General features: G+C 39.2%; 1 protein-coding gene across 1 annotated transcript; it reads left to right on the top strand.

The window, feature by feature from the left end:
• The first annotated feature begins 216 nt into the window (after positions 1-216).
• On the top strand, positions 217-23,421 carry LOC142508840 (uncharacterized). Its single transcript, XM_075619542.1, has 2 exons — positions 217-910; positions 23,285-23,421. The coding sequence occupies exons 1-2, from the start codon at positions 217-219 to the stop codon at positions 23,419-23,421; spliced, it is 831 nt and encodes a 276-aa protein (XP_075475657.1).
• Positions 23,422-23,435: the final 14 nt, after the last annotated feature.

Below are 23,435 nucleotides of genomic sequence, written 5' to 3'. Positions count from 1 at the left end.
AAGGAACGGCAGTTAAGGAGGCAAACTTTTCAAGTTAGAGGGCAAGGGACAAGTACTAATGTGCGATGTGGCCACAAATGAAAAGGCAAGATGGAGCAACACAACAAGCCTTCTTTGCCTTCTTCAGATACGGAGCAACCTGTGTGTCCTAAGTATGGCAAGCCACACAAAGGTAAATGTTTGGTTGGTAGTGGTTGATGTTTTAGATGCAAGGAAATGGGGCACACAGCACAGAAGTGTCCTATTTCTTCGAATCAAGGAAGAGTTCAAGGAAGAACTTTTGCAATTACCAAAGAAAGTGCTAATCCTGATTCTTCAGTGATATCAGGTAATATTTTAATCTTTGACAAGAAAGCACTTACATTAATTGATACTGGTGCGATACACTCTTTTATGTCTGAAGTTTTCATGCATTCTTTATCTGTTGAACCTATTGTTATGCCATTACACTTCAATATTGTGTTGCCCTCTGGAGATGAAATTTTTCCTACTAGTATCCTTAAGGCTTGCCCTTTTCGAATGAGTACGAGATTATTGTTTGCTGATCTTATTGTTATTCCGATGGTAGCATTTGATGTTATTTTGGGTATGGAATGGTTATCTATTTATCATGCGGTGATTGAATATGTGGGCAAGACAGTGAAGTTTTTAGCCTATGACCATGAGAATGATGTATTTGTTGGTCTAGGCTATTCGATGAGTATTCCTATTATTTCTTGTCTACAAGCTACTAAATTGTTGCAAAAAGGTTGTATTGGTTTTCTTGCTTCAATGTTGGATGTGCGCAAGGAAAGTAATATGCAATTACAGGATATTGATGTGGTTCAAGATTATCCTGACGTATTTGCAGATGATGTGCCTGGATTACCACCTGATCGAGAGATGGAGTTTGTTATTGATTTAATTCCAGGTACAGCTCCAATCTCTAAGGCTCCATACAGAATGGCTCCGACTGAGATGAAAGAATTAAATAATCAATTACAAGAGCTATTAGATTGTGGGGACCCGGATGCTAACTCATTGTTTTCAATCGTCATTAGAATTAATTGGAAACAATTAAATAAACTCGGTCATAATTTTTTTTTAAATGTTGAACACTATATAAACAAGTGTACAAAATCTATAATAAATTTGGTCTCATCTCATTCAAATACAAGATCAAGTTTAAGGTCTACAACAAGATCCAAGTACAAGTCTTGTTCAAAAGGAAATCATAACAACTAATGTTCATCCACTACATATCAGGTGATGAAAATTCAACTCTACTTCTGGGTCCGAATCTCCACTCTAAATCAATATCTCATCCTCTTCTCGACCCTGATCCTGTCCCACCTGTTGTCATGCACACATACAAACACAACAACAGCCGAATAACTCCGGTGAGAAATATATTTCCAGTATAAACAACGTATACATGCAATCATATAAACATATATAAAAGCATAGAACAGTTATCAATAACATGTATCAGAATATGAAAAACATGAATCGATATAAAACTGTAAATCAAACTCTTTGACTCTTAATCTCTGACTCGACTCTTATCTAGGGACCCCGGTCGAATAAGAACGCAATAGTCTCCCACCTACTCTCCCAGCTACTGGTTGTACTGTTCTTATTCCCAGACTTTGGCATTCTATATCGAATCTCTACAATAGGTGCGATCAACTCCTGAGCAACATCGATATAACCAAATGTCCAGTGACTTGGCACCTCTGCCAAAGACTCAATACATGCTTTGCTATAAATCAATAGACTAAGCATATCAATCTCATGAATTGCAAACATCAAAGCAATTACAATAAATTGTGTAGAACCCGTAAATCAATAGACGTATAAGCCATGCATAATTCTAGATTTTTAAATTTAATTGACTTCATTGCATGATTACTTTAAATGCATTTCTTTGAAGTTAATTATTTTATTATTTCAGTTCAGTAGTTTGATTTTTAGCATTTCAGTTATTTCAGTGAGGCCGTACCGGAGTTGGAGTTTTGAGATAGAATTTAAGATTCGAGAAATATTTCCAGAAGTTAATTTAGCTAGCAACTAAGTTCATTTAAGTTAGAAAGGGAGGTTTGATGATTTAATTTAATTATTTGAGTTGATTAAGAAATGAACTCATTTAAGTTATTAAATTAAGGGGTTAGCTCACTAAATTATTTAAAGGATTAGTAAGGCTTTCAAGGATTATTAGTTGACTAGATAACCAACACTTCCCACTCATTTTATTAGCATGATTTCGGCCCCTTGGATTTATTAAGCAATTCATTCCAACTCATCAACTTTGACCAATTCTTTGCATGTAATTAGTAGGATAATTCTAGGATTTTTGGGAGCACAATTTAATTAAATAAATGGACATATCCTAGACTAGAAAATAAGCAAAAATCGGCCACTACCTCCTAGAAGCATCCACCAACTCATTTGATATCAAACCATAATTCAAAAATTCAAAATGGGAAGACTTGGTCTTGGATCTTCCTTATATCTTGCACCCACTTCCCTCACCCTCCTAACCATTTTTCCCCCCTCTCCTTTTCGAAAATTCAGAGTGAATTCACACTCATTTTCAGTAGAAAAATCGTGAGTCTTAGCTGGAGGGAAGGGAAGAAAAATCGAGAGCTTAGGCAAGGTAGAAAAGGAAGCCACTCCGTCTCCTCCGCGCCGTCTCGTCTTTTCTTTTCGTTTCTATTTCAAACGATAACAAGGCATGTCTAGATTCTTTCTAAACCTCAATCAAGTCATATTATAATTTATTTTTCAGTACATGATCATGTTTATTCAAGTAAAAATCGAGATCCATGTCAAAACATTTTGAAACAACACATGCAGAATTTTCGATTTTCCTTGGCAAGCTTCACGGTTTCTTTTGGTTTGTGAGTTTCAGGTATTGGATCGACTCCAGGCTCCCAAGGCGACTTATATACATGTAATAGGATGCATTAGGACCACATTTGTCCATCGGTTTCAGCCCATGCTCGCTGGAAAGCAAGAAATGACAGCAACACCATTTGTGTCCCTTTTTGAGTTCGAAAATTTCAGTTTTTATGTCAAGGGGTTTGGATCTGATCTTGGCTGCCCTAAGGGCTCTTAGCCATGGTTGGATCACTTCCCTAGCATGTCTAAGACATGACTAAGTTGCCCTTTTGGTGGCTTGGTCCATGGTTCATCGGTTTTTAATAAAAACATCACAACAGCCCCTATACCCCTTCGGCTACTTCGGTTGGACAGCTTTCGGTTCGTTTCTTTTGGTTGCTTGGTATGGATCTTGGTTGGCCTATGGCCCTTAGCCACGGTTCATATCATGCTCCTAGATGTCTAGATCGTGCCATGGTCAATCAAATGGCCACTGGAATGACGCAAGACATCGATCTAAGCAAAACACTACACACGCATTCAAGATGCTCTCGGTTGGACCCTTCGGTTGAGTTATGGTGTGATGCGGATTGTGGCTGGCCTAGGGCCCTTAGCCATGGTTCAAATCATCCCTTGGGATGTTGGTAAGAGTCTCTGGTCGGTGGTTCACGCCTCCAATGGCCGGTAGACTCGAAAACAACACAAGTTAAACGATTGTACAGTTGCTGGCCCATGCTTCGCTGGAAAGCAAGAAATGACAGCAACACCATTTGTGTCCCTTTTGAGTTCGAAAATTCAGTTTGGTTGTCAAGGAGGAAGGATCTGATCTTGGCTGCCCTAGGGGCCTATAGCCATGGTTAGATCACTCCCCTAGCATGTCTAAGACGTGACTAAGTCGCCCTTTTGGTGGCTTGGTCCATGGCTCATCTGTTTTTAAATAATCAATAAGAACAACCCCTATATCCCTTCGGCCCCTTCCATTTTTCAGCATATGGTTTCGTTTCTTTTGTTGCTTGGTATGGATCTTGGTTGGCCTATGGCCCTTAGCCACGGTTCATATCATGCTCCTAGATGTCTAGATCGGGCCATGGTCAATCGAATGGCCACTGGAACGACGCAAGACTTCGATCTAGGCAAAACACTACACACGCATGCACGTTGGTTCTCGGTTGGAGTTTCGGTTGAGTTTTGGTGTGACGCGGATTGTGGCTGGCCTAGGGTCCTTAGCCATGGTTCAAATCACTCCTTGGGATGTTGGTAAGAGTCTCTGGTTGGTTTTTCATGCCCCAATGGCCGGTAGTCTCGGAAACAACACAAGTTACACGATTGTACAGGTGCTGGAAAATTACAGCAAGTTGCTGTGTAGTTTAGAAGGCTCGTTCGAGTTCTTGGTTGACTTTTAGCCCATGGCCTTGGACTGGAGAGTGCCTCATTGAGTTAGGAAGGCCATGTTTTTGACCGTTCGTCATTCGGATCATTTTTGAGGTCGTACGAGAATTTACGGTGCGATGTGCCAAATTGACTCTCGAAAGAGCGTTTCGTGTTTTGGCCTCCATTTCACCTAGATTTCGACCCTATCATTTTAGGAGCATTATTTTATGATTTTTCAGCGTATTTTAATCATGACTATACGTCAGTTCGGTGTCGGTTCAGGTTGGCTCGGAGTCATGATTAAATGCGAAGTCATTAGACGTCATAGTCGCATCTTTTGAACGTAAATTGCATAGTTGGTCAAGTTTAAGCTATTGCATATTTTTCATAGCACAGTTAGGTTGCAGCGAGCCTGGGGACGATCCAATTCAATCCAGTTGGTAAAATTACGGGACATTTTCATTATGCCAGTTAATTATTTTACGTGCATTAAATAGAAAATGATTATTTTTTTTGAGATTTATGCGATATGGCTTGTGGTTCATTCACTATGTGGGAGTGTTATTTTATACGGTCGCCAGTGACCGATCAGTTCAGTATGGTACCACCCGGTCGCCAGTGACCGGCCAGCTCAGTTCAGTTTCAGCCTCCCCGGTAGCCAGTTACCGATCAGTTCAGCTTAGTGCAGTGGCCACAGGCGTAAAACATAATCTCAACAGAAAATTTTACCAGATATTTCAGTACAGGCTCCAAGGAGCAAATATTTTTACAGTGATTTTCAGTTCAGTTGTGCACATATTATAATTGCTCAGTACAGATTATTTTCAGCATGCCTCATGACATGATATTTTATCCCATGCATATTTTAATTCAGATTTTTACTCGTTACTTGCGATATATGCATGCTGAGTCTTTAGGCTCACTAGACTTTATTGTTGTAGGTACTGTTGAGGCCAGGGCCGAGGGCGGGGACCAGTGAGCCAGCTTGGGTCGGCAGTAGTGTCACCCGAGGACCTCAGAGCAGCAGTTATTATTTTTTTTCCGCAAACATTTTATCAGTCGTTGGATATTTTTTTAAATTGTGATTTTTGGTAAACTTTATTTTCTTCCGCTGCGATATTTTAAACATTGAACTTGATTCATCAGTCGATTTTATGAATGAGGCCATTTAAGTTCTTTTAAAAAGAAAATTTTTTTATTTTCCGCAAATTTTCAAGCAAGGAGTTTTAGGGCCTTTACAATATGTGATTTTGGGAAACTCAAGCTAATTCTGACTCGAGTCGTATCTTTCAGTTTAACATTGATTTATACCTTTCTTTTGTCGATCTGACGAAGTTGAAGTCTTGAATTCGAAGCTGTTAACACTCAATCTGGCAATGACATTCGAAATATACTATATCACCATTCTATTCAAAGCAAGACTTGAATAACTTGATTAATACTCGATCTAGTTCAATGTCGACGGCATAACGGCGCAATCTCGATATACTAGTAATACAATATCAATAGATACAAATCTCAACAACTCATAATAGATTGATAAACACAATTCCAATACCAAATCTGTATATTCTCAATCAAATAAAATCCGGAAAATGATAACAATTTCATACAGTATCTGTTTTTCAATCTGATTTCGATTATATGAATACAACAATCTCAGGAACACATAATATAAATCATATCATGATTTCTCCAATATCAGATTTTCAAACCATATAAGAAAGTAGTAAAGCTTACGTCCTTTTGCAATTCGTGACGAAAGGAACACAGTACTGAACTCGGATCGAAAATCAGACGGTCGGATCTTGTACAAAATAACAATTCTACTATATAAAGAAAACTTGAAGAGGTGGCCATGGGTATCTCGGTTCTTCTTTCTGCTGGAGGTTATGAGGGAAATGAAAGTAAATTTATCATTTTATTGCCTGGCAAGAACATGTGGCTTCATATACATTCTGCACGTCTCGCTCATATGCGCGACCATCATCGGCGCATATGCGCGAGTCCTACTGGTCTCGGCATTCATAAATTCTTCTGCTCGTGCATATGCGCGCCCTGTCCTCGCGCATATGCGCGAGACCTACTGTCTCAGCACTTCTGCATTTCACATGCTCGCCCATATGAGCGCCTCTTCTTGCGCATATGCGCGAGGTCTTCTGCCTTGCTCGCGCATATGCGTGGCTCGTTTCACGCATATGTGCGAGACCTTTTGTCCTCGCACAACACAATATCACATGCTATCTCAAATCATGCCTCGGAGTGGTCCTTCTATACTTACATCAATTTATAATCAATAATCTCAGATTAACAGAATAAAATCTCGGACATTATAATTCTCCCCCTCTAAGATCTGATTTCATCCTCGAAATCACACGCAATCAAATTACATACAAGAAGGAGATATATAGAAGCTAAAGAAGAAAACTCACATCAATGAAATAACTCTGGAAATTTTTGTTTCATGTCTGATTCAGTTTCCCAAGTAGCTTCTTCAATGCCATGACGACTCCCCTTAACTTTTACAAGCGGAATAGTCTTTGTTCTGAGCTACTTTTCTTTATGATCTAGAATCTGGATCGGTTTCTCAAAATAACTCAGAGTTTCATCAAGTTCTGCCTCGTCTGATTGAAGAACATGAGAAGCATCAGGAAGATATTTCCTCAACATAGACACATGAAAGACGTCATGTATACCAGATAGAGAAGGAGGAATAGCGAGTCGATAGGCACAAGTACCTATCTTCTCCAGAATCTCATACGGCCCAATATAACGAGAAGATAATTTTCCTTTCGTGCCAAATATGACAATGCCCCTGAAAGGAGAAATCTTCAGAAATACTATGTCTCCTTGCTCAAACTCTAACGGTCGACGTCGAATATCTGCATATTTGGTATGTCTATCCTGAGATGTCTTCATTCTCTGCTGAATCAGTTTCACTTTCTCAGTCATATCTCGAATCATATCAGGCCCAAATTCAGGTACCTCAGATATCTCATCTTAATAGAGAGGAGATATGAACTTCTTGCCATACAACGCTTCAAATAGAGCCATCTCTATACTCGTCTGATAGATGTTGTTGTATAAAAATTCACAAAGTGGCAAAGAATCTTGCCAACTAGTGCCAAAGTCTAGCACTACAGCTCTCAGCATATCTTCCAATGTCTGGATACTCCGCTCTGACTGTCCTTCTGTCTGAGGATGATAAGCAGTACTCAGATTTAATTCCCTACCTAGAGCTTGTTGCAGACTGTGCCAAAAGTGCGAAGTAAATCAAGGATCACGATCTGATATGATAAGACTTAGGCACACCCTGCGATCTGACTACTTCTCTGACATAAATCTCTGCCATTTGGTCATGTCTGTACGTCATTCTGTAAGGAATAAAGCATGCTGATTTGGTCAATCTGTCAATAACAACCCAAATCGCATCGCAACCTCGGGAGGATCGTGGTAGCTTCGTAAAAAAATCCATGGAAATGTGATCCCATTTCCATTCTGGAATCGATAAGCTACGTAACAGACCTCCTGGTTTCTTTCTTTCTGCTTTCACCTGTTGGCAGTTCAAACATTTAGATACAAATTTTGCAATGTCTGATTTCATCTGTTTCCACCAAAACTATTTGTTTAGATCATTGTACATTTTTCTGCCACCAGGATGAAAACTCAAACGACTACAGTGCGCCTCTGTCAAAATCTGCTGTTTCAAGTCTGAAACATCTGGCACAACAAATCGATTATTCACATATAATACATTATCACGAACATGATATTCTGATTGATTCCCTGATCTGACCATCAATATCGAGTTCTGAACATTCTGATCAACTTTCTATGCTTCTTTTAATTCACAAAATCAACTCTGGTTCAACTTGAATGGCATAAAGTTTCAGAGGTTGATAATCTGTCTCAAATATTAATCCAGAAAGACAGCAATCTTTAATAAAATTTGAAACACCAATCGTCGATAAGGAAAAATAACATACCTTTCGACTCAGTGCATCGGCTGCTGCATTTGATTTTCCCGGATAATATTTGATTTCAGAATCAAAATCTTTCAATAAATCAAGTCATCTACGTTGTCTCATATTCAATTCTGACTGTGAAAATAAATATTTCAAATTTTTGTGATCAGAATAAATTTCAAATTTCTCATCGTATAGGTAGTGACGCAAGATCTTCAATGCAAATACAATAGCAGCCAATTCAAGATCATGAATCGGGTAGCGAGTCTCATGTGGTTTCAATTGTCTCGAGGCATAGGCAAAAACATGTCCTCGCTGCATCAAAACACAACCCAATCCTCTGTGAGAAGCATCACAATAAACAACAAAATCATCAGTACCTGACGGAATAGTCAACACAGGAGCGCTGGTTAATCTCTTCTTCAACTCTAGAAAACTAGATTCACAAGCTTCTGACCAAACAAACGGTGCATTCTTCTGAGTCAACTGAGTAATTGGTTTAGCAATACTGGAAAAATCTTTAATAAATCAACGATAGTACCCTGCTAAACCCATAAAACTGTATATCTCTGGCACTGATGTCGGTCTAAGCCAACTAATCACTACCTCAAATTTGTTAGGTTCAACAGAAATACCATCTTCAGATATACTGTGTCCCAAAAATATCAATTGCTTCAGCCAAAATTCACATTTAGACAGCTTAACATACAGTTTCTCAGTTCTCAGAATTCTCAATACACTTCTCAGATGCTCAGCATGATCAATCTTATTCTTGGAATAAATCAGAATATATTCGATAAAGATAATCACAAAATCATCAAGATACTTCTGAAATATACGGGTCATCAAACCCATAAATACAGCTGGGGCATTCGTTGAACCAAACGGCATGACTATAAACTCATAGTGGCTATACCTGGTTCTGAAAGCTATTTTCGATATATCAGAATTTCTGACTCTCAGCTGATGATATCCAGATCTTAGATTGATCTTGGAATAAACAGAAGAACCCATCAACTGATCAAATAAATCATTGATACGAGGGAAAGGATATTTATTCTTTATCGTAGCCTTGTTCAGTTGCCGATAATCAATGCAGAGTCTCATAGAACCGTCTTTCTTTCTGACAAATAATACTGGAGCACCCCAAGGAGAAACACTCGGTCTGATGTAACCCTTGGCCAGTAAATCTTCTAGCTGCTCTTTCAATTCTTTTAATCCCAATCAGTGCTATTCTGTATGGAGTTTTAGAAATAGGAACTGTACCAGGTATCAATTTAATACTGAAGTCTATTTCTTGGATTGGAGGCAAACCCGGAATCTCATCTAGAAAGACATCAGCAAACTCACATACCGCTGGCAAATCTGCCAATGACGGGCTCGATTTCAGTATATCTTTTGAATACACAAGGAATCTCTCTGCTCCTTTCTGTAATAATCGAGTCATAGACAACACAGATATCAAAGGAATTCAAGCTCTGGAACCCTTACCGTAAAATTTCCATTCATCAGCCATCTCAGGTCTGAATCTCACAATTTTCCGGAAACAATCTACAGGTAGCTCTGTACTTGGTCGGCATATCAATACCGATAATGCAGTCAAAATCAGACAAACCTAGTACAATACAATCTAACTCAATTTCATTTCCATCATACTGCAGTATACAACGTTTAACAGACTTCACTGATATAAGACCTCTCCCCAAAGGTGAAGAGACAAATACTATAGCAGATAATGACTCAATAGACAATTTATGTATCAATGCAAATCGTTCAGATATAAAAGTATGGGATGCACCGGTATCAATCAATACATAAGTAGAGTAACCACAAAGAGAACACTTACCTGCAACAACATCATCAGGTGCTTCCTGTGCCTGTTCTTCAGTCAATGCAAATACTCTGGCCTACTGTCTTGGAGGCTGGATAATAGTCTGGCTTCCTCCTAGCCTCGGCTGTGACTGAGTAGTAGGTGGCTGGAAAGAGTGAACAACAGATGATCGTCTATCAGTCTGAGCCACTGATCCAGATGATTTCGCTCCCTGGGATCGTTGAGAACCTCGCTGTGGACAGACTCTGGCAAAATGTCCTTGCTGTCGACAGATATTGCAACTACCAAATACTCATTGGCATTGCTCTGTGGGATGTCTTCCTCCACAAGTTCTGCAATAGACCCCGTTATAACTCTAGCTCTGTCGTGAACCACTGGAGCTAGATGAACTACTACCAGACTTCTTAAACTGTTTTCCTCGGGCCTTGAAATGATCTTTATTTCCACTGCTGCTACTGCCACTATCAAATCTGGGAGGGGGTTGGTGGAATGGCACTGAAGGTGGTTGCTGTTTCGTTGCTGCGGCAACATACGAAGCTTCTTTCAGCCTAATCAGGCCTGCTTCAGCTCCTTTTGCTATGTTCATGTAACGCCCTTGACTGATTTTATAAAATAACAGCGGAATTTTAAAAATTCTACTTAGAGGAAAGAAGGATTTAAAATTTTTTTGACATGAATATATTTTCAATATATACAATCAAAAGTATATACGGAATCAGTAAAGTGTTGTATCAAAATATAAAATATCATTTTGTATTCATGTCAAAATGCCAACAAAATATCTTTCTTCCTTCCATCTTCTTGTACATATGACCTCGGCTCCAATCAACGTCCCGGCTCGTCACTCTTATTTGCATCACATGCAATAACTGTAATGAGTATAAAACTCAACAAGTCAAACTCTTACATAACAATCTATACATATCATACTCTGTAAAACATGACTTTGAAATCATTAAATACCTTCTAACTCTTAAAACATGAATAACATAGTATAACATGACAATAACGATGGTATTTCTCTTTTCTCTGGTAGATTGATATCTAAACAGTATCTCTGCCTCTGTACCTATATCCCATCGATGTAACTCAATTACTCTGTTGAGATATAAGCCTATGGTCGTTGATCAACTAATTGCATGCAATCTCTGACTATCTATTTATCAATCCAATAAATCATTTGAACTCTCTCTTGGACATTAAAACAAACACTTTGAATACTCTTTCATTTACATTCCCTTTTACACAATTGAGACATATAAAAGCCTCTAATATACAACAAAGTGTATCCATACATAACATGAATCAAGTGGAAGGGAATAGCATGTTAAAACCATTGAAATACAATACATATACTTCATGTGAGCACAAGAAATGAATTCCACTTACAACCAATGGAAAGCTTGATTCTAATCTCTTGGAATAAATCCTACAACAATAAATCATGTTTTGAACCATCAACAACTTAATAATCAAATAACCATACCATAAAACCCATAAAACCAACATAATAATAAATTCCATAATTTCCCCCAACACCATAATCCAAGAATAACTAAAACCACAAGATTACCTTAGATCCTTAACTCCAAAATGATCTTGCTCTCACTTCAATAACCCAACTAGAAGCTTGAATCAAAAGAACAAAAGAAAGAAATGAGAACCCTAGCTCTCCCTTGAGCTGAAGAACCGAGAAGAGTGGAGTAGAATGAGAGAAAATGAGCAAACCCTTGTATTTAATCACTTAAAACTTCAAAACACGACTTCACTGTTCACGCACCGCAGGTGCGCTAGCTCTTTCACCGCGGGTGCACTACGTAGGTTGAACCTCATCCAAAATCCGAAAGAAACGACCGCGGGTGCGCTGAGTCTTCTACCGTGGGTGCGATAACCATTCTGTCCAAACACCGCGGGTGCGGTAGCTTTTCTGGCGCGGGTGCAGCGTCTCCTGAAGCCAACAATATACTTTGCAACTAGAATCGAATCGCAACGTCGCTTCTCCTCATAATTTGGCAACACTCTCAACATGAAAGTTGCACCTCTAAGTCTTATCTAACCATTCCGATTGGCCTCATACCAATTGGCTCAACATACAAATTATCATAAATTTAATCACAACGCCGCTACAATATAACTACACATCATCTAAAATCAACAATACTATAAATCATAAATAGAAATTTTTAACATCAAAACTATAGTTAAACTTGACCAAAATAGTCAATAAAAATAAAAAATATTAAACTGTACCGATCACCAAGCTTGGATATTACAATCTCCCCTTCTTAAAGAAATTTCGACCTTGAAATTGACGTCACTGTGCAAACAACTCATGATACTTTTTTTTCATCTCATCCTCTAGTTCCCATGTGGCTTTTTCAATCATGGGAAGGATTCGCAATATACTTCCTGAGCATGGAGACATGAAAAACATTATGAACTCTATCAAGATCTGGTTGTAAGGCTAACCTGTAAGCTCGATAACCAACTCTGTCCAAAATCTCAAATGGACTAATAAACCTTGTACTCAACTTTCCCTTTTTGCCAAACCGCATCACACCTTTAAGAGGTACAATCTTCAAAAACACGTGATCGCCAACCTCAAACTGCAATGGCCTTCGTCTTACACCAGCATAACTCTTCTGTCTTGATTGTGCTGTCTTCATCCTTTCTTGAATAACAGCAACAACATCAGCTGTCTGTTGGACCAACTCTGGACCCTACATCTTTCTCTCACCAATATCGTCCCAATATAAGGGTGATCTACATTTTCTGCCATAAAGTGCTTCATACGGTGCCATGCCAATCGTTGTCTGGTAGCTGTTATTGTACGTGAACTCAACCAGAGGCAATTTGGAATCCCAGCTACCAGGATAATCGATAGTACAAGCTCTAAACATATCCTCCAAAATATGAATAACTCTCTCTGATTGACCGTCGCTCTGGGGATGATATGCTGTAGTGAATGCTAACCGTGTACCCAAGGCTCTGTGTAAACTCTTCCAAAACTCTGAAGTAAATCTAGGGTCACGATGAGACACGATCGACACAGGGAACACCATGAAGTCTGACAATCTCTGCTATGTACTCTTCGGCATACTGGTTCATGGAATACGTTGTCTTGACTGGGAGAAAATGCGCTGACTTGGTCAACCGATCAACAATAACCCAAATAGAGTTATAGCCTTTCTGCTTTCTGGGAAGACCAATCACGAAGTCCATTGTAATGCGTTCCCATTTCCATTGAGGAATCGGCAATGACTGCAATGTTCCATCAAGTTTTTGGTGTTCGATTTTCAACTGCTGACAAGTTAGACAATGAGAAATAAACATGACAATATCCTTCTTCATACCTGGCCACCAGTAGAGTCTTCGAAGATCCTGATACATCTTGGTACTACCTGGATGTATCGAGTATGGCGCGGTATGTGCCTCTGTCAAGACGACTCGCCGAATATCATCACCAGTAGGAATGCATATACGGCCTCTGAATGTCATCAAACCATCTTTATTCATCCCAAACTCTGAATTATCTCTCTCTTCTGCTCTGGCTCTCATCTCTGTCAACTGTGCATCATTGACCTATTCTCTACGGATTCTGTCTGTCAATGTAGCCTGAATGATCAACGCTGAAAAGCGAGCGATAGTTCCAGGTACTACCAAAGCTATCTCTTCTCGTTGCAAGTCTAACCACAACGGTTTCTGGATCATAGAACTCAAAGAGGAACTTGACTTACGGCTCAATGCATCCGCTATAACATTCGCCTTCCCAGGGTTGTAACTAATCGTCACATCATAATCTTTGACAATGCTCTAACCACCGTCTCTGTCGCATATTGAGTTCTTTCTGGGAAAACAAATACCTTAAACTCTTGTGGTCCATGAAAATTTCACACTTTTCGCCATATAAATAGTGTCTCCAGATTTTCAGGGTGAATACCACAGCTGCCAGTTCCAGATCATGCGTAGGATAATTTTTCTCGTAGTCTTTCAACTAACGAGAGGCACAAGCTATAACATTTCCACGTTGCATCAGCACTGCACCGAGGCCCTTCTTCGATGCATCGGTATAAACAACAAAGTCTTCTGTACCACTGGGCAGTGCAAGTACCGGAGCTGTCGTCAACCTATCTTTCAACTCTTGGAATCCACTTTGGCATTCATTGGACCACTCAAACTTCACAGTCTTCCTTGTCAGATTGGTTAACGGCAGGGCAATTTTGGAAAAGTCTGAAATAAAACGATGATAATAACCCGCCAAACCAAAAAAACTGCGTACCTATGATACAGTGGTAGGGATAGGCCACTTCTGTGTCTCCTCGATTTTTGCTGGATCAACAGCTAAACCATCCTTCGAGACAATATGGCCTAAGAAAGAAATATTCTCCAACCAGAATTCACATTTCTTCAACTTAGCATACAACCTTTTCTCTCTCCACAACTGAAGAACGACTCTGAGGTGCTCTGCGTGAAGCTCTCTGGTCTTGGAATAAATCAATATATCATCGATGAAAACAATGACAAAGCTATCCAAATACGTCTTGAACACCCGGTTCATAAGATCCATGAAGACTGAAGGAGCATTAGTCAGATCGAACGACATAACAAAAAATTCGTAATGACCATACCTGGTCCGTAACGCCGTCTTAGGGATATCAGACTCCTTAACTTTCAAATGGTAATAGCCAGATCGCAGATCAATCTTCGAAAACACTGTAGCCCCTTGCAGCTGATCAAAAAGGTCGTCTATTCGTGGCAACGGATATTTATTCTTAATTGTCACTTTGTTGATTTCTCTGTAATCAATGCACAGCCGCAAAGACCTGTCTATCTTTTTGACGAAAAGAACCGGAGCTCTCCAAGGCGAAGAACTCGGCCGTATAAAACCTTTATCTAATAGATCCTGCAACTGCGTCTTCAATTCTTTCATCTCTGTCGGGGCCATTCTGTACGGAGCTTTGGAAATAGGAACCGTCCCCGGAACTAGATCAATCACAAACTCTACATCTCTGTCCGGCGGTAAACCCGGCACATCATCCTCAAATACATCAGGAAACTCTCTTACAACATTAATATCATCAATATTCAACTTCACAATCCTATCCGTATCAATAATCGAAAACCAAAACCCATCACAACCTCTAAACAACAACATCCTAGCCTCAAGACATGAAATGAAAGGAAGGACCAGCGAAGTACCTGCACTGGCGAGCATACCTTCCTTATTTTCATCATCTGCATATTTCACCGTCTTGGCAACGCAATCAATCAATGCACGGTAAGTCGATAGCCAATATATGCCAAGTATAATATCGAACGCTACCATCGGAATAACAATCAAATCGGCATAAACCTCTCGCTCATTAATTTGAACAGAACACGCATACAAAATAGACGTCGGGCATAACATATCCCCAGAAGGCAATACAACATTAAACCGGAGGGGAAGAACAGGTGGAACTAAACCCAAAGATCTCAAAAATAGTTCAGACATAAAAGAATGAGTAGCACTTGTATCAATCAATGTCGTAGCTACTCTGCCTGAAATTAAGATAGTACTAGAGATCACAGAAGAATCAGGATTTATACCTTCCTTCGTCACTGGTGAAGATGCGACCCTGCACCTTCTCTTTACTTGATCTTCTCAGACAGTCCTTGGCGATATGGCCTGCAGTACCACGTCGGTTAGCATGTATGAGTACCAAACCTGCACTCACCCCTATGAGGTCTACTGCACTTGGGACACAATGGCTTCTCTGGATCAAATGGGACTGTCGGTGCTTTAGAACTCGGCTCTTTCTTACCTTTCCCCTTGTAACTGCCTTTTCCTCTTTGGCTCAAACCTTGACCTCTTTGAGCAATAGCTTGCTGCCTCGCCTGTCTCTCTTTAGCAATAGTCCTTTTCATCTTGCTCGGCTAACAATGCTTTAGCCACAATCACTTTAAATGTCACCGCCTTAGACATATTGATGTCCGTCCCTCCTGATCTCTGCTTAAAGTCCTCTAATGAAATGAGCACTCTTATCTTTATCATTCGAGGCAATATATGGGGCAAACAGACAGCCCTCCTCAAATTTCAAAATGTACTCGTCAACATTCATACTTCCCTATCGAAGCTCTAAAAACTCAGTCACATTCCGAGCTCGAAGTGCATCCGAGAAATACTTGTCGTAGAAAAGATCTGTAAAATCTTGCCACTTTAATGCTGGAACATCAACACTTACCTTGGTAGCATTCCACCAAATACGTGCAGCTTTAAATAGCATGAATACTGCACAACCAACTCTCTCATTGTCTTTATACTTGAGATGATCAAATATCGCCTCAAGTGCTTTAATCCACTCTACAGCCACCAATGGATCAGTGCTTCCTACAAACTCAGGCGGATCCATCCTCTTAAAAGCAGTAAAGATCCCATCAGTCCCAACTGCTTGAACCACTTGGCCTCTCCCTTGGCCTCTACCCTGACCTGAACCTTGCAAACAGAGCAACTGTTGAATCTGTTCACTATGAACCTTAGCTTGCTCTTTCAGTAATTTTCCGAACTCGTCGACAACTCTCGATGAGGAGAAATCAATTCAATACTGAAGTCTATTTCTTGTATTGGAGGCAAACCCGGAATCTCATCTAGAAAGACATCAGCAAACTCACATACCGCTGGCAAATCTGCCAATGACGGGCTCAATTTCAGTACATCTACTGAATACACAAGGAATCCCTTTGCTCTTTTCTGTAATAATCGAGCCATAGACAACACAGATATCAAAGGAATTCAAGCTCTGGAACCCTTACCGTAAAATTTCCATTCTTCAGTCATCTCAGGTCTAAATCTCATGATTTTTCGGAAACAATCAACGGTAGCTCTATACTTGGTCGGCATATCAGTACCGATAATGCAGTCAAAATCAGACAAACCGAGTACAATACAATCTAACTCAATTTCATTCCCATCATACTGTAGTATACAAAGTTTAACAGACTTTACTGATATAAGACCTCTCCCCAAAGGTGAAGAGACAGATACTACAGCAGATAATAACTCAACAGGCAATTTATGTATCAATGCAAATCAGTTCAGATATAAAAGTATGGGATGCACCGGTATCAATCAATAAATAATTAGAGTAACCACAAAGAGAACAGTTACCTGCAACAACATTATCAGGTGCTTTCTGTGCCTGTTCTTCAGTCAATGCAAATACTATGGCCTGGTGTCTTGGAGGCTGGCTAACAGTCTGGCTTCCTCCTAGCCTCGGCTGTGACTGAGTAGTAGGTGGCTGGAAAGAGTGAACAGCAGATGATCGTCTATCAGTCTGAGCCACTGATCCAGATGATTCTGCTCCCTGGGATCGTTGAGAACCTCGCTGTGGACAGACTCTGGCAAATTGTCCTTGCTGTCGACAGATATTGCAAATACCAAATACTCCTTGGCATTGCTCTAAGGGATGTCTTCCTCCACAAGTTCTGCAATAGACCCCGGTATAACTCTGGCTCTGTCGTGAACCACTGGAGTTAGATGAACTACTACCAGACTTCTTAAAATGTTTTCCTCGGGCCTTCAAATGATCTTTATTTCCACTGCTGATACTGCCACTATCAAATATGGGAGGGGGTTGGTGGAATGGGACTGACGGTGGTTGCTGTTTCGTTGTTGGGGCAACATACGAAGCTCCTTTCTGCCTAATCAGGCCTGCTTCAGCTCCTTTTGCTCTGTTCATGTAACGCCCTTGACTGATTTTATAAAATAACAGTGGAATTTTAAAAATTATACTTAGAGGAAAGAAGGATTTAAAATTTTCTTGACATGAATATATTTTCAATATATATAATCAAAAGTATATACGGAATCAGTAAAGTGTTGTATCAAAATATAAAATATCATTTTGTATTCATGTCAAAATGCCAACAAAATATCTTTCTTCCTCCCATCTTCTTGTACATATGACCTCGGCTCCAATCAACGTCCCGGCTCGTCACTCTTATTTGCATCACATGCAATAACTGGAATGAGTATAAAACTCAACAAGTCAAACTCTTACATAACAATCTATACATATCATACTCTGTAAAACATGACTTTGAAATCATTAAATACCTTCTAACTCTTAAAACATGAATAACATAGTATAACATGACAATAACAATGGTATTTCTCTTTTCTCTGGTAGATTGATATCTAAACAGTATCTCTGCCTCTGTACCTATATCCCATCGATGTAAATCAATTACTCTGTTGAGATATAAGCCTATGGTCGTTGATCAACTAATTGCATGCAATCTCTGACTATCTATTTATCAATCCAATAAATCATTTGAACTCTCTCTTGGACATTAAAACAAACACTTTGAATACTCTTTCATTTACATTCCCTTTTACACAATTGAGACATATAAAAGCCTCTAATATACAACAAAGTGTATCCATACATAACATGAATCAAGTGGAAGGGAATAGCATGTTAAAACCATTGAAATACAATACATATACTTCATGTGAGCACAAGAAATGAATTCCACTTACAACCAATGGAAAGCTTGATTCTAATCTCTTGGAATAAATCCTATAACAATAAACCATGTTTTGAACCATCAACAACTTAATAATCAAATAACCATACCATAAAACCCATAAAACCAACATAATAATAAATTCCATAATTTCCCCCAACACCATAATTCAAGAATAACTAAAACCACAAGATTACCTTAGATCCTTAACTCCAAAATGATCTTGCTCTCACTTCAATAACCCAACTAGAAGCTTGAATCAAAAGAACAAAAGAAAGAAATGAGAACCCTAGCTCTCCCTTGAGCTGAAGAACCGAGAAGAGTGGAGTAGAATGAGAGAAAATGAGCAAACCCTTGTATTTAATCACTTAAAACTTCAAAACACGACTTCACTGTTCACGCACCGCAGGTGCGCTAGCTCTTTCACCGCGGGTGCACTACGTAGGTTGAACCTCATCCAAAATCCGAAAGAAACGACCGCGGGTGCGCTGAGTCTTCTACCGTGGGTGCGATAACCATTCTGTCCAAACACCGCGGGTGCAGGTAGCTTTTCTGGCGCGGGTGCAGCGTCTCCTGAAGCCAACAATATACTTTGCAACTAGAATCGAATCGCAACATCGCTTCTCCTCATAATTTGGCAACACTCTCAACATGAAAGTTGCACCTCTAAGTCTTATCTAACCATTCCGATTGGCCTCATACCAATTGGCTCAACATACAAATTATCATGAATTTAATCACAACGCCGCTACAATATAACTACACATCATCTAAAATCAACAATACTATAAATCATAAATCGAAATTCTTAACATCAAAACTATACTTAAACTAGACCAAATAGTCCATAAACATAAGAAATCTTAACACGTACCGATCACCAGGCTTGGATATTACAGTTCAAAGCATCATTAAAGTTATTCGATCTCCCAGCATACACTAGTGTGAAGATCTCAGGATTCAATCCATTAATGAATTGATCAGCTACTGCTTCCTCATTCTCAGCAACATGCGGAGCAAAACGTAACAAGGTAGAGAACTTGACAACATATTCTTTCTATTCAACTGGCCCTGTCTCAAATTGGCAAACTCTGCACCCTTGTATTTCCTGTACGATACTGGGAAAATCTTTGATAAAATTCAGTCTTAAAGATTTTCCAAGTAATAACTGTACCTCGATGCTCCAACGCTCTCTTAATCGTGAGCCACCAATTCTTTGCAACGTCATATGCAATTGATGCCCAATCAGTCTAACTCTTCGTTCATTTGTGTAGTCAAGGGAATCAAACAGCATCTCAATGTCATCAAGCCAACTCTCACAATCAATAGAATTCTTTGTGCCCTTCAAAGTCATCGGTTTGAATGACTGAAATCTCTTCAGCAGTGTTTCCATGGGTGTCGCTGTAACATCCATTGGATTAGTAGAAGTACTACCCTGTTATGGGATTTTTCGAGGAGGCATATCTGATTATCAAAATGGTTAGCAACCAAATATAAAAAATATATTTCAGTCCTATTCTGATCATCTTACTGCTGATCAAGAATCGGTTCTGATTCATTCTCAAGTCATACATGTTTCCAATCAAATCAGATATTCGGGTAAACATGTATTAAAGCAGTAAAACATGCTGTCATCACAAAAGCAAGGAAAGAAAACTCAATCTACCCCGCTCACTCTCTTCTAAGTCAGTCTAAGGAACCCAGTGCTCTGATACCACCTGCTGTGGGGACCCGGACGCTAACTCATTATTTTCAATCATCATTAGAATTAATTAGGAACAATTAAGTAAAATGGGTCATAAATTTTTTTTTTAAATGTTGAACACTATATAGACAAGTGTACAAAATCTATAATAAATTAGGTCTCATCTCATTCAAATACAAGATCAAGTTTAAGGTCTACAACAAGATCCAAGTACAAGTCTTGTACAAAATAAAATCATAACAACTAATGTTCATCCACTACATATCAGGTGATGAAAACTCAACTCTACTTCTGGGTCCGAATCTCCACACTAAACTCAATCTCTCATCCTTTTTTGACCCTGATCCTGTCCCACCTGTTGTCATGCACATATACAAAAACAACAACAGCCGGATAACTCCATTGAGAAATATATTCTCAGTATAAATAACGTATACATGCAATCATATAAACATATATAAAAGCATAGAAAAGTTATCAATAACATGTATCAGAATCTGAAAAACATGAATCGATATAAAACTATAAATCAAACTCTTTGACTCTTAATCTCTGACTCGATTCTTATCTAGGGATCCCGGTCGAATAAGAACGCAACAGTCTCCCACCTACTCTCCCAGCCAGATGGTTGTACGTTCTTATTCCCAGACTTTGGCCTTATATATCGAATCTCTACAACCGGAGTCGATCTACTCCTAAGCAACATCGATATAACCTAATGTCCAGTGACTTGGCACCTCTGCCAAAGACATGGCACATCTGCCAAAGACTCAATACATGCTTTGTTATAAATCAATAGACTAAGCATATCAATCTCATGAATTGCAAACATCAAAGCAATTACAATAAAATATGTGATTTTGGGAAACTCAAGCTAATTCTTACTCGAGTCGTATCTTCAAGGTTTAACATTGATTTATACCTTTCTTTTGTCGATCTGACGAAGTCGAAGTCTTGAATTCGAAGCTGTCAACACTCAATCTGGCAATGACATTCGAAATATACTATATCACCATTCTATTCAAAGCAAGACTTGAATAACTTGATTAATACTCGATCTAGTTCAATGTCGACAGCATAACGACGTAATCTCGATATACCAGCAATACAATATCAACATATACAAATCTCAACAACTCATTATCGATCGATAATCACAATTCCAATACAAAATATGTATATTTTCAATCAAATCAAATCTGGAAAATGATAACAATTTCATACGGTATCCGTTCTTCAAACTGATTTCGAATATACGAATACAACAATATCAGGAACACATAATATAAATCATATCATGATTTCTCCAATATCAGATTTTCAAACCATATAAGAAAGTAGTAAAACTTACGTCCTTTTGAAATTCGTGACAAAAGGAACACAGTACTGAACTCGGATCGAAAATCAGACGGTCGGATCTTGTACAAAATCACAATTCTACTATATAAAGAAAACTTGAAGAGGTGGCCATGGGAATCTCAGTTCTTCTTTCTGCTGGAGGTTATGAGGGAAATGAAAGTAAATTTATCATTTTACTGCATGGCAAGAACATGTGGCTACATATACATTCTGCAAGTCTCGCGCATATGCGCGACCATTATCGGCGCATATGCGCGAGACCTACTGGTCTCGGCATTCATAAATTCTTCTGCTCGTGCATATGCACGCCCTGTCCTCGCGCATATGCGCGAGACCTACTGTCTCGGCACTTCTGCATTTCACATGCTCGCGCATATGCGCGAGGTCTTCTGCCTTGCTCACGCATATGCGCGAGATCTTCTGTCCTCGCACAACACAATATCACATGCTATCTCAAATCATGCCTCGAAGTGGTCCTTCTATACTTATATCAATTTATAATCAATAATCTCAGATTAACAGAATAAAATCTCGGGCATTACATAGATAAAGGTTTTATCCGGCCTAGTTCATCGCCATGGGGAGCTCCGGTTTTATTCGTGAAAAAGAAAATGGGTTGTTAAGGTTATGCATTGATTACCGGGTACTCAACAAGGTAACTGTTAAGAATAAGTATTCTTTCCCACGTATTGATGATCTTTTTGATCAAATGCAAGGAGCCACCATGTTTTCAAAAATCGATTTTTGATCCGGATATCATCAATTGAAGGTAAAAACGAAGGACATACCAAAGACTACATTTAGAACGAGGTATGGCCATTATGAATTTTTGGTGATGTCGTTTGGACTAACCAATGCTCCTTCAATTTTCATGGATTTAATAAATATTGTCTTTAATCCGTATTTGGATAGTCTTGTCATTATTTTTATTGATGACATCTTGATTTACTCAAAGACACTGGAACTTCATCGTGAGCATTTGAGGATTGTGTTGCAGCCGTTGAGGGATAAGCAATTGTATGATAAGTTATAGAAATGTGAGTTCTGGTTGGAGCAGGTGGCATTTTTGGTCCACATCTTTCAAGAGAAGGAATTTCGTTTGAGCCATCCAAGATTGAATCCATTAAGCAATGGTCCGTTCCAAACACAGTGTCATAGGTAAGAATTTTTCTTGGTTTGGCAGGATATTACAGAAGATCATAGCGGATTTTTCGAAGATCGCATTGCCATTGACGAGTTTGACACGTAAGGCTACCAAGTTTGAATGGACCATAGAATGAAAACAAGCATTTCAAACATTGAAAGATAAGTTGACTTCTGCCCCTGTATTAGTACTTCCTTGTGGTACTGAAGATTTTGTTGTATATACAGATGCTTCAAAGCAGGGGTTGGGTGCCGTATTGATGCAGCTTGGGAAAGTGATAGCATATGCTTCTCGTTAGTTGAAGGAATACGAGAAGAATTATCCCACTCATGATTTGGAGTTGGCGGCTGTTGTTCTTGCTTTAAAGATTTGGCGGCATTATGTATATTGTGAGAAATGTGAAATATATACGCATCACAAAAGTTTGAGTTATTTGTTTTCGCAGAAGGAATTGAATATGAGGCAGTGGAGATGGTTGGAACTTGTGAAAGACTATGATTGCACCATTAGCTATCATCCTGGTAAAATTAATGTGGTTGCAGATGCTTTGAGTCGCAAGTCGAGTTCTTCATTGGGATCTATGATTCCTAAACCTTTGTTGCTGGATTTGCAAAGGAATGAGATCACTTTGGTATCTCCAGGTTCGGTGGCTCTATTATCTGCATTAGTTCTTCACTAAACTTTGTTTGATCG

Source organism: Primulina tabacum, chromosome 1 (genome assembly GCF_025594145.1).
Source record: "Primulina tabacum isolate GXHZ01 chromosome 1, ASM2559414v2, whole genome shotgun sequence".
Taxonomy (NCBI): Eukaryota; Viridiplantae; Streptophyta; class Magnoliopsida; order Lamiales; family Gesneriaceae; genus Primulina; species Primulina tabacum.
Note: the sequence above shows the minus strand (reverse complement) of the source record. Positions and strands in the feature narration are given on the sequence as shown.